Source organism: Schistocerca gregaria, chromosome 3 (genome assembly GCF_023897955.1).
Source record: "Schistocerca gregaria isolate iqSchGreg1 chromosome 3, iqSchGreg1.2, whole genome shotgun sequence".
Classification (NCBI taxonomy): Eukaryota; Metazoa; Arthropoda; class Insecta; order Orthoptera; family Acrididae; genus Schistocerca; species Schistocerca gregaria.
This window is the reverse complement of record NC_064922.1, coordinates 870268435-870281826: the sequence shown is the minus strand read 5'-3', so window position 1 is coordinate 870281826 and position 13392 is coordinate 870268435. Positions and strand designations below refer to the sequence as shown.

General features: G+C 39.1%; 1 protein-coding gene across 2 annotated transcripts in view; it reads left to right on the top strand.

Moving 5' to 3' along the window:
- LOC126354906 (probable helicase senataxin) overlaps positions 1–13392 on the top strand; it is a 264286-nt gene that overhangs the window by 198080 nt on the left and 52814 nt on the right. For both annotated transcript variants that reach the window (XM_050004975.1, XM_050004976.1), the window contains one exon: positions 11450–11589. In XM_050004975.1, the coding sequence (XP_049860932.1) occupies positions 11450–11589 (140 nt within the window). The remainder of the gene's footprint in view (positions 1–11449; positions 11590–13392) is intronic.

Sequence of the window (13392 nt, the reverse complement as noted above, 5' to 3'; positions counted from 1 at the left end):
GAGCGACTGTGACAGTGAATTCCACACATTATATTTCAATGTTGGAAAATTTTCTGCAACCCAGAATAGACGAGATTGTTGAAGAACGTGGACTGGGGGACTTGCGGTTTCAACAGGATGGAGCTACTGCTCACACAACTCGTTTTTCACTTGATGTTTCAAGAGAAATGTTTCCAGGACACCTCGTCTCTTTGATGGGTGATGTTGGGTGGCCTGCTAGGTCACCAGATTTCAGAATTTGTGACTACTTTCTTTGGGGATATCTGAAGGAAAAGGTTTTCAAAAGCCACCCTCACACCCTTCTAGAGTTAAAAGGGCGTGGTGTTATCGACGAAGTGAATGCCATGTATGCAAGAGCTGCTCGAAACTTCAGGGATTGTCTGCAACAATGTATTGATGCTAACGGCCACCATCTTGAGGACATTATTTTCAAAACTAAATAAATGTAAAATGGTATATTGTACACATTTAGAAAATAAAAACATTTTCTTTCTATACATCCATATTCCCCTCCCATGAAGCATGGACCTTGCTGTTGGTGGCGAGGCATGCGTGCCTCAGCGATACAGATAGCCGTACTGTAGGTGCAACCACAACGGAGGGGTATCTGTTGAGAGGCCAGACAAACACATGGTTCCTGAAGAGGGGCAGCAGCCTTCTCAGTAGTTGCAGGGGCAAAAGTCTGGATGATTGACTGATCTGGCCTTGTAACACTTAACCAAAACAGCCTTGCTGTGCTGGTACTGCGAACGGTTGAAAACAAGGGGAAACTACAGCCATAATTTTTCCAGAGGGCATGCAGCTTTACTGTATGGTTAATGATGATGGTGTCCTCTTGGGTAAAATATTTCGGAGGTGAAATAGTCCCCCATTCGGATCTCCGGGCGGGGACTACTCAAAAGGACATCGTTATCAGGAGAAAGAAAACTGGCGTTCCACAGATCAGAGTGTGGAATGTCAGATCCCTTAATTCAGCAAGTAGGTTAGAAAATTTAAAAAGGGAAATGGAGAGGTTAAAGTTAAATATAGTGGGAATTAGTGATGTTCGGTGGCAGGACAAACAAGAAATACAAAGTCAAATAGCAATAATCCAGGAGTAGGTGTAATAATGAATAAAAAAATTGGAATACGGGTAAGCTACTACAAACAGCATAGTGAACGCATTATTGTGGCCAAGATAGACACGAAGCCCTTGCCTACTACAGTAGTACAAGTTTATATGCCAACTAGCTCTTCAGATGACGAAATAACTGAAGAAATGTATGACGAAATAAAAGAAATTATTCAGATAGTGAAGGGAGATGAAAATTTAATAGTCATGGGTGACTGGAATTCGGTAGTAGGAAAAGGGAGAGAAGGAAACGTAGTAGGTGAATATGGATTGGGGCTAAGAAATGAAAGAGGAAGCCGTTCTGGTAGAATTTTGCGCAGAGCACAACTTAATCATAGCTAACACTTGGTTTAAGAATCATAAAAGAAGGTTGTATACATGGAAGAAGCCTGGAGATACTGACAGATTTCAGATAGATTATATAATGGTAAGACAGAGATTTAGGAACCAGGTTTTAAATTGGAAGACATTTCCAGGGGCAGATGTGGCCTCTGACCACAATCTATTGGTTATGAATTAGATTAAAACTGAAGAAACTGCAAAAAGGTAGGAATTTAAGGAGATGGGACCTGGATAAACTGACTAAACCAGAGGTTGTACAGTAGAAGAAGAATGGGTAGCTTTGAGGGATGAAGTAGTGAAGGCAGCAGAGGATCAAGTAGGTAGAAAGACGAGGACTAGTAGAAATCCTTGGGTAACAGAAGAAATATTAAATTTAATTGGGTACAGGAGAAAATATAAAAATCCAGTAAATGAAGTAGGCAAAAAGGAATACAAACGTCTCAAAAATGAGATCGACAGGAAGTGTAAAATGGCTAAGCAGGGATGGCTAGAGGACAAATGTAAGGATGTATAGGCTTATTTCACAAGGGGTAAGATAGATACTGCCTACAGGAAAATTAAAGAGACCTTTGGAGAAAAGAGAACCACTTGTATGAACATCAAGACCTCAAATGGAAACCCACTTCTAAGCAAAGAAGGGAAAGCAGAAAGATGGAAGGAGTATATAGAGGGTCTATACAAGGGCAATGTACTTGAGGACAATGTTATGGAAATGGAAGAGGATGTAGATGAAGATGAAATGGGAGATATGATACTGCGTGTAGAGTTTGACAGATCACTGAAAGACCTGAGTCGAAACAAGGCCCCGGGAGTAGACAACATTCCATTAGAATTACTGGCAGCCTTTGGAGAGCCAGTCCTGACAAAACTCTACCATCTGGTGAGCAAGATGTAAGAGGCAGGCGAAGTACCCACAGACTTAAAGAAGAACATAATAATTCCAATCTCAAAGAAAACAAGTGTTGACAGATGTGAAAACTACCGAACTATCAGTTTAATAAGTCACAGCTGAAAAATACTAACGCAAATTCTTTACAGACGAATGGGAAAACTAGTAGAAGCCGACCTAGGGAAAGATCAGTTTGGATTCCGTAGAAATATTGGAACACATGAGGCAATACTGACCCTATCACTTATCTTAGAAGCTAGATTAAGGGAAGGCAAACCTACGTTTCTAGCATTTGTAGACCTAGAGAAAGCTTTTGACAATGTTGACTGGCATACTCTCTTTCAAATTCTGAAGGTGGCAGGGGTAAAATACAGGGAGTGAAAGGCTATTTACAATTTGTACAGGTACCAGATGGCAGTCATAAGAGTCGAGGGGCATGAAAGGGAAGCAGTGGTTGGGAAGGGAGTGAGACAGGCTTGTAGCCTCTCCCCGATGGTATTCAATCTGTATATTGAGCAAGCAGTGAAGGAAACAAAAGAAAAATTCGGAGTAGGTATTAAAATCCATGGAGAAGAAATAAAAACTTTGAGGTTTGCCGATGACATTGTAATTCTGTCAGAGACAGCAAAGGACTTGGAAGAGCAGTTGAACGGAATGGATAGTGTCTTGAAAGGAGAGTATAAGATGAACATAGACAAAAGCAAAACGAGGGTAATGGAATGTAGTCGATTTAAGTCGGGTGATGCTGAGGGTATTAGATTAGGAAATGAGACACTTAAAGTAGTAAAGGAGTTTTGCTATTTGTGGAGTAAAATAACTGATGATGGTCAAAGTAGAGAGGATATAAGATGTAGACTGGCAATGGCAAGGAAAGAGTTTCTAAAGAAGAGAAATTTGTTAACATCGAGTATAGATTTAAGTGTCAGGAAGTCATTCCTGAAAGTATTTGTATGGAGTGTAGCCATGTATGGAAGTGAAACATGGACGATAAATAGTTTTGACAAGAAGAGAATAGAAGCTTTCAAAATGTGGTGCTATAGAAGAATGCTGAAGATTAGATGGGTAGATCATATAATTAATGAGGAGGTGTTGAAATAGGATGGGGGAGAAGAGAAGTTTGTGGCACAACTTGACTAGAAGAAGGGATCGGTTGGTAGGACATGTTCTGAGGCATCAAGGGATCACCAATTTAGTATTGGAGGCAGCATGGAGGGTAAAAATCGTAGAGGGAGACCAAGAGATGACTATACCAAGCAGATCCAGAAGGATGTAGGTTGCAGTAGGTACTGGGAGATGAAGAAACTTGCACAGGATAGAGTAGCATGGAGAGCTGCATCAAACCAGTCTCAGGACTGAAGACCACAACAACAACAACAATAACATCCATATTTACTTTTTATTGCTCCTTAAAAGTGCTTACTCAGTTCTGCTGCACTCTGTATAATGCAAAAATGTCCTGACACACTGATTGCAGCACATTATCCTGTGTGATGAGTCAGCTACAGACAATTTATTAGTACTGTTGTGTCCCAGGAAAATATAATATAACTATTTCTGTTTATGATGTACATTATTGACGTACCAAATAATATTAGTTGCAATTTTGGAAGTGCAGTTATTGGGGTGAAAATTCTGTCTGGTCAAAATTGCAATAATATCCTGTTAGATTGTGCAAAAATATTAGCTTGATGCAAAGACAGGCAACTTGTTCTTAATGTAGAGAAATCTGAAGGTATGTACTTCATGAAATGAAATGTAAAAAGCATAGTATTATATCCTTCAGCTATGTGATTAATGAGTCACAAGTATAATCTGTCATGTCACTTAGAGCATTAATGTGTGAAGATGTGAAGTGGAATGACTGCATAGGCCCATATGTAGCAAAAGCAACTGACAGGGTGCCATTCATTGATAGGATACTGGAAAACTGCAGTTGGCATGCAAAAGAGATAACATACCATATAGTTGCATAGCCCATAAATGAAAATTGCGCAAGAGTATGGGAACTCATATCAGGAGACTAGCAGGGAACATCAAGCATATTCAAAGAAGGGGAGTGCAAAAGGCACAAACTTCTTTGTCTGGTGAAAGAGTGTATCAGAAATGTTGAAAAAATAACTTCAAGAATCGTTTGCCATAGCAGAAACTGTATGTGTTTTTCAGTCTCTTCCTTATTTTTCCTATAAAGATCACAAAGATGAAATTAACCACATAATAGCTCATACAGAGGGTGCAACCAGCCATTCTTCCCACACTGCATCCATGAATTAAAAGGGAAGAAATCCTAATACGAAGGGGAACCCAAAAATAATCAGAATTTTTGTTAATTTTTCCATTTGTATTGAACTCTACATTCACAAGACTTTAATGAACTTCAAAGTATCGTCCATGTGAGTTTTTGCAATTGCCCAATGCTTTTACCAAGGCTGAAAACAGTTCTGAAACTCTTGAGACAGGACACTGTTCAAAGCAGTTGGCATGATTTCTTTGATGTCATCCACATGACTGAATCAATTTCCTTTTAGAGTTTACTTCATCTGTGGGGGAAAAATATAAGTCAGATGGAGCCAGATCGGGTAAGTAGGGTGGATGAGGTCCAAGCACCATGTTGTTTTTTGCCGTAAACTGTTGACTTGTCAGAGCTTTGTGGGCCGGAGCATTGTCATGGTGCAGCAACCGGTTCCCACTTCTCCACAATTCTGACCAATTTCATTGCAGACTGTCTAGTAATCTTCCTAACACATCCAGATAAACATGTGGGTTCACTGTTTCTCCTAGACGAACGAACTCCTTGTGGACAATACCATTCACATGGGGGGGGAAAAAAACACACACACACACACACCAGAATATTGTTTTCACAATGGATTACACTTGACATGCTTTCTTGGATTCGTGGGGACATTTGAGTTTTCCGCTGGCTCGACATTTGCTTGACTCTGGGTCGTACCCTTACCACCAGCTCTCATCCCGTCACAGTTCCCTTGCACTTCACCCCTCAAGTTGTGGCAAAAAATTACACAGTTTTCTCGTTGGTCATCTGTAAGCAAATGAGGAACAAATTTTGCAGGCACTTTTCTCAAGTGCAAATCATCAATTAAAAGTTGTTGGACAGTGCTCCATGACACTGTCATTTCCTCAGATATTTAATCAGTCATTCTTCGATGATCTTCGTCAATTGCACATTTGATTGTGGCAATGTTTTCATCATTTCTTCTTGTCGAAGGACTGCCAGGGCATGGCAAGTATTCAGTTGACATGTTGCCAGATTCAGTACAAGAAAACAACTCGTAGACTAGGGATTTCCCCAAAGCATTATCATTAAGGACTTGGCAGAGCATCCCAATAGTATTGGCTGCAGTTTTCCCTAATAGAAAACAAAATTTCACACAGATTCTTTGCTCCTTCTTGTCGCCCATGTCATTAATCACTGAAGGGTTGAATAGGAATGCAAACAACAGAGCACCACAAGCAAACCACTTACTGAGTGACATAGGAGATACCAAAGTAACACCACCTAGTGGCACAACATGTAACTACCGCACACGACAAGTCGATTCTGGTTATTTTTCGGTTCTCCCAAAAAAAGAAAAAAAAAACAAAAAAAAATAAGTTTACATTGATTACAAAGTATTACATATTAATAATGGTATTATCTCACTCAGTAAATCTGGATGTGCAGATAAATAACTGAAGTGAGCTGTATACAGGAAGAAACTATTGAAAAAATTCTGAAGCAAGTAGGTGAAAGATGGCAATTTCCCAATCCTTACAAGCCTCTTTGAAGAAAAAGTACTGGGGACCAAGACCAAGGGAACTGTGACGGGATGAGAGCTGGTGGTACAGGTACGACCCAGAGTCAAGCAAATGTCGAGCCAGCGGAAAACTCAAATGTTCCCACGAATCCAAGAACATTGGGCTTCGGGGTCTATCAGGAAATGAAGTACAAGAGAGATGACAATGGTTGTAGTCATGAGACATGTATTAAGAATATGATGATAATAAGGACAAGGATAAGATTGCACAATTTTGTTTTTATGATTATTTGTGGTTTTTTTCCCTATCAACTGTAGAAACTGGTACTAAAAAATCTTATCTTGTGCTTTCTCGTCTTCTTCTTCTTCTTCTTCTTCTTCTTCTTCTTCTTACAGAGTATACTCAAGAACCAACACTGTATCAGATCTTCCCTATGTTGATCCATTTTCAGAACATTTTGTTAGCTCCTATTGTGTTCAAAATAAGGTAGTTCTACCTATATTTATTTCCATAGAGAGAAGTCCAAAACCTCAAATTCATTGTTACATTTTGCAAACTGAATTTCTGCGGAGACTTGATTAACTGGAATAATTGTTGCCATAAGTCACTGGGGTAGTCAAAGATCCAGATAATTGAATGTATGAAGAACAACTATTTTTTTTATTTTTAACTCTAGAAATATGACATATGTCATACACATTGATTACCTTTTAAGTAAATTGGCTTATGGTTATCTTTATAGGGTTAATACATAATGTTAGGTGTTAATTCAAAACAACAAATTAAATTTGTTAAAACAGATTAGACATACATTTTCGAATTTGCATACATATTTTCTTAATATTGCTAAAATACTGCAACCTTAATTGTGAAATACCTAACACAAGTCACATAGAATAGTCACTGTAGTTTAATTTTGCTTAAACTATTTGGTAATTGTCATTTGACGAACAATATTTGCCATTCATTGCTACTGCATCATGCGTTTGTTTTAACTGTTGTAAAATCAGGGTATCATGTTGTTTTTCAAACCATTTGAAAGCTGTTTCCAGTGAATGAAATGCTTGGATTATATTTTCAACAATGTAATCATCCGATATGATTTAAAAAACATTGACCATTACTGTTATAAGTGAGCCGTGCTTCCATACTTTTGGCATCACAGTCGCAGTGTATTTGTACATTTGTTGTGGGCTCATTTATATCCTCCAAAACAGAATCATTCATACCAGTTATTGAATTTTTGTACCTCCACTTTATGGTTCCGTTCCAAGTTTTTTCAGCGCCTTCCTTTCAGTCAAATCTCATGCATCTACAGCGAAGTAACAACACACTTTTAAATTCATTTGCTTGAAAAATTGCAAAACAAAATGTGTGTTATCTCCATCATATTTTCTACAAAGTTGTTTTAATGCTTATACTACTTTGATCTATTGGTTATAGCAAGGATCTTACCTTAAAGAGCCAAAAATTTTACTGTGAATGTTGCATTTTCTCTCTCTAATGATTCAGCATAAAGAGGGTAAGTGCATTATCCAGTAAAGGTAGGAGTTTTCCTTGTTTACCAAGTTTGTTTCAAAATTGTTTTACTTCAGGAATAAAACTGTTCTCATATCAGTTAGTGAATATTTTGGTGTTTATTCATGTGCTTTTTTTATTTTTATAAATTAAGAGAACCCTTATATTTTTGAAGCATCTTGGGGTTATAGATTTTCCAGTAATGAGCAAACTCATTTTAAGGTCCCTGTAGCATTTGCACAAACCAATGCTACTTGCTCTTTACTAGCTTTCTATTCTGGAGCTGAACTCTCTTACTGAGAACCTAAGGCTGTTTACGGTAATGATTTACAATTTAATCCGGTTTCATCACTGTTGTAAACAAAAAGCAAACCATAGTCATTTTTCTCAAATTCTTTTTTCAAAACATTCTTTAAATGAATTTGCTGTCTCTACATCTGCTGACGTTTATTTTACTTGTATTTCTGATTTGCAAATTCCATGACAAAATTTAAAACTGTACAACCATACATTACTCGCCACAAAGGATTCATCGCCACCTATTTCCTTCATTTAACTGTAGTACCTTTCCATGGAGCAAAGGACAAGATATCACTTGCCCGGTTGATCATTTTTGTAAAAGTTCATTTTTTGAGTTCTTTACCACATGTTGATAATTACTGCCATCTTCACTATCGAGTTGCAGGTGTACTTCAAAAGTGAATCGATATTCTTCTTAACATTGCTTATTGTAGAAGTATCTACACTACACTTATCAGCTAACATCATGACAGTTTCTCCTTTTGTAAATGAATCAATAATGTTTATCTTAACTTCAAGCAGTAACAGTACTCTCTTGCATTTTGCCATTTTTTAGCACAGCTGGCGACAGTGCACAGCAGCTTAGCATTGACAACTGTCTAACTGAAACTATAATGAAACGATGAAAACTCAAGGTTGGAATATTGACAATTATGGAAAGGATAGATTGTTATTCTCCATAAAGATGAAACCTTGAAATGCGAACAACACGACGAAAAGGCTGTTATACAGTAAACTTACAGCCAAAGCCCTCAACAGAAACAAAAAACACCTACACAGTCACACAAATAAGCACATCCCACACACAAGAATGCTGCCTCTGGCTGCTCAGGACAGACTGAAACTGAAACACATTGAAGGGGAGCAACAATCCATAATGGAGTGGATAAGGGAAGGGGAAGGGATAACAGAGTACGGGTGGGTGAATAGGAAACAGTGCTGCCTGGCAAAGTGTGTAGGGACTATAGATGGCAGAAAAGGCTACCTCCGAAACAGTGCTGCCTGGCAAAGTGTGTAGGGACTATAGATGGCAGAAAAGGCTACCTGGTGGAGATCGGGAGACTGTGGCAGACGCACGTGAAAAAAGAGAGCAGAAAGGAGAGGAGCAAAGATGGGAAAAGAACAGTGGATACATTGGCAGAGATTAGTGCACAAAGAGGGTGTGGGGATGTGACCTGGGAGGATGTGATAATATAGAGGGGGGGGGGGGGGGGGTGGAACTGTTGGGTGGAGATGTTAGGGCGGTAGGTTACCATAGATTGAGGCCACAATGATTTGCGAAGAATGTGTCCCACCTCCACAATTTATAAAAGCTGATGGTGTAGGGGAAGATAGAGATCTCCCAAGATATGAAGCACCCATTGAAATCAGGATGTGATTCAGATGTTCCAGTCGGGGGTAGTTTTGAGTGACGAGGGGTAGGCTGCTTAGTAGCTGGATCTTGAGGGTGGTAGGACAATTGGGATGTGTGGAGATATGGAACAGGAAATCTGTCTGTGGACTAGGTCAGGCGGATAGTGCCTGTCTGTGAAGGCCTTTGTGAGATCTTCACCATATTGGGCAATGGGAGCTGCTGTCTCTGCAGAAACAGAATCCCTGTGTGGATAGGCTTTATAGGTGGGAGTTTTTGGTATGGATGCTGCAGATGATGAGCTCTGCCTTAATCTCGCAAGCAAGACTGGCAGTCTTTACCATTTATGCTAGCTGCTTGAAACCAGAGAGAATCTCTCCTGATCCAAAATGGCACACCGCATTGATACTGACATGAGCCACCACCTGCAGTTGGCTGCATCCTGTACTCTTCTTGGCATCTAGAAGCACCCCATCCGAGATGACTCCCTCCCGGTATGCACACCTAGTGCACACTGGCTTCCTTCCACTCCTTGGCAGCCATGTTCCTAAGGGGCCGCATTACATACTTACATTGGATCTCCCAACAACCACCAAACCCACCCTCTGTGAGTGCCCAGGCCTTGCGGGCTGAGAAACTTCCTCTGGAACATGTTGGATGACTGCATCTGGCTTAGCGACTTTGTCAGCCATAGATAATGCCCAAAATCTGTTCGTCAAACGAACCAGAGAGGCCCTACGATCGGCCCCTTGGAAATTCTTTCGCTGCCTGCCAGACTTCGAAATAATCTCCCACTTGACCACGAGTGAGGGATCAACCTCATTGCAGGCAGTACCCGGGGTGGCTACAGCAGTGGACCGATCGGGGGACGCGTTGGACATGCTTGACGTCCCTCGCATCCCCACGTATGACCCCTTCAGTTATGCCACTTGGCAGCAGCCTCAAGCTGTGTGACAGAAGCCAACACAGCCTGGAGTTCTGAGCAAAGTGTCAACAACTCAGCTCACATCTGTAGACAGCAATCACAGTTCCCATCAATTACTGAAGTCACTCCTATTTGAAGCTAGTAAAAATATGTAACAAACAAGTGATATACTCGCCTTATTAGCAGAAGGAATTTGAAGTACTCTCTCACTGATGGTCTAAGTGACACTGAGCTTCACTAATCAAAACAAACAAAAGCCTGTATGATATGGCGGTCGATACAAGGGTTGATAACAACGGCAGTACTGTACGCTACACTGTTATTAAAATAAAAGGTTGTGCCTAGTAAGCACTTGAACATGCAAGAAATTACATATCTAAATAAGTCACTCCTGTTGCAAGCTCATAAAAATATATAACAAACGAATGGTGTACTCACCTTATTAGCGGCAGGAACACAAGGTGCTGTGTCACTGATGGTCTATCCGACATTGACATTGAGAGTCCTTGATGAAATGTTTTACTGTAAGTACTCTCTAACTTTTTTTATTTTGCAGAAGCTTTATATTGTTTGAGGTGTGAGGAGAACATGTGATTGTACCAAAATTTGACATAATGTGAACTAACAAGGCTTGTATACCTCCTCTTTTGGCACTATGTTAACTTAAATTCCACAAGCTCTTATGCCTTTTGTAATAGGGCAGTCATATGAAAATAAAACAGATGGGAAAAAAGTAAATAAACTGTTCATTATTTGATAAATAATCACCATAGCAGTTAATACATTTATCCCACTGTGAGACAAGATGGTCAATGCCTCCACAGAAAAATGTTTGTGGTTGCCTGTGGAATGGTGATTGAACCCAGACGTTCACCTCTTTGTCCAAAGCAAATCACCATTGTCTTTCTTCAGGGCTACAAAATTATGGAAATCACATGAGGAAAGATCAGGACTGTGTGGAGGATATGTAAGGGCTTCACATCGAAACTTCTGTTGCATAGTCAAAGCATCCATGGCAACCTGTGGGATCACAAACATTTTTCAAGGAAGGCATTGACTGTCTTGTCTAAATGTATTGGCAATTATAGTGATTACTTTACTTTTTTTCCATCCATCTCATTTTCATTTGACTACTGCTCATAAATTTTTTTCATCATTCTTGTTTTAATGAAAACTGTCCTGAATATTTAATAAGTACACCCTAACATGAATGTCAGTGCAAAGTTTGCTAACAGTTTCATACCACATTTCTTTCAGACAAGTTCAAGCTCAAATCGATCCAAGCAGTTAGCAGATGAGCGCTTGGCACAGATTAATATATTAAGAGGAGCTGATGTTATTGCAACAACACTTAACTCCTGCTTCAGTGTTCAGATGGAAGGAATCTTTGGACTGAAGTAAGCAGGAAAATGTTTTGTATGTTAATACTCCGAATGCATATTTCCATGTTGATACTTGTAAAATTTGGCACATGCTATGTTTACTTTTTTTAAAATTTGTTTTTCCTTAAAATGGGGTAAAAATGGCCTTTACTATAAGTAATGTGCTTACCTCTTCATATGTATGTATTGTGAGTGAAGACATTTTCCCTTACACTTTTTCCTGTGTCTGAAAACATGTAATTTTCCATAAACATTGTGAAATTTCTCAATATATTCAGTTTATTGACATATAAACGCCAACATAAAAGGTGAGTTCACTCATTCATTTCACTGAAATGTAGACAATCACTTCATCTCATTTGGTGCATTCTTAAAATGCAAAAGATAAACTTCTACGTAATGGCACCTAGATGTTGTACCCTCTCTTCTGTGGTTTGTGGTTGAATTTTTATATGTGGGATCATTTTGAACAGCAAAAAGGGAAGGGAAACGCATATAAAATGTAACCAAAAATATTAATCTGTATTTTTATTTTTTGTACTGTAATTTCATACCGGTGTTTGTCCAAGGATAAAGGCTCACTGTACTTTGAATACATTACAAACTTGTGAGGTACTTACTTAGTAAAAGTAAATTCCCTCTCGCAGAATTTAATTGTGGTACAGGGTGTACCATTACATATTCTTTCACTTCAGTGAGTGATGAATAGTCTCAGATGTATGTTATTACACTGAAGACAAAGCCATTCATTGTACCTGGAGGTGATTTCAACACTGTAGGTGCTTGATGTCATCATAAACAAGTCATTTAAATTCCATCTTCAAAAAATACTACTCCAGTTGCCCTTTAGAAGGCAATTATGCACTCACAAAATGTGGCGGGATTAAAAAAACATCAGTCAGCATTATGTGATGTTGGATTCTTTCTTTGTGGCACACAATGTCACCAGATTCTCTCCTAAGTGCTTCATGTCCAGCACGCTTGATGCAAATCAAGATAATGTACTCTGCAGAAGAAAATGCATAGAGTGATGAAACAAATAAACATAGTGAATTTTAGAAGTGACAGCGGTGAAAACTGTGACTAGAAGGCCGGTATTTCTGTGTAATCTACCAACAATCTTATAGGTCGAGCAACCACAGCTGAAAAACTTGTACTTAATGTGAAGGTCAATGAAACAATTTAAAATCAGAGATGGTAAAATAGTCTACATTAAACTGAGTGAAAGTCTAAATCCGCAATAGCTGTTTATTGTGTTTTCTATGTATGACGACCAATTTCACACCCTGGAGGTATATCTTCAGGTCATATCTTCATATAGAATGAAACTATGTAAGTAAACATGTTAATAGTCAACATAGCCTTCCAAACAGTGCGGTCAGTAAAGTGACGTTCTCACAAAACCAATGCATCATGTCACTGTGACTTTCAAAGGTGTAAGTGTGCGTAAAAACATCACATCTCGATAAAACCTTGGATGAAACAGCAGATGGGCATCTGATCCAAACCATGCATGATGAGTAATACATCTGCAAAACAATGTGAAAACACTAGCCTGGACAGCACGTGAAAATCCACGTATGATAGGAAAAACCACCATCAAAACCCCTAGGGGAAACAAAGAATTACAAGACACACAATCCTTGGGAGTTGTCAACATACTAAAATATATTGGCGTACATCAAATATAACTCCACGTTATAGCCCTAACGACACACTAAATACTGTGAAGCAATGAACGCACCACCCCATCATGGGTTGACGATGGTGATATCTAGTGGTAGAAACCAAATTAAAAGGATACGAAGACTGGACCAT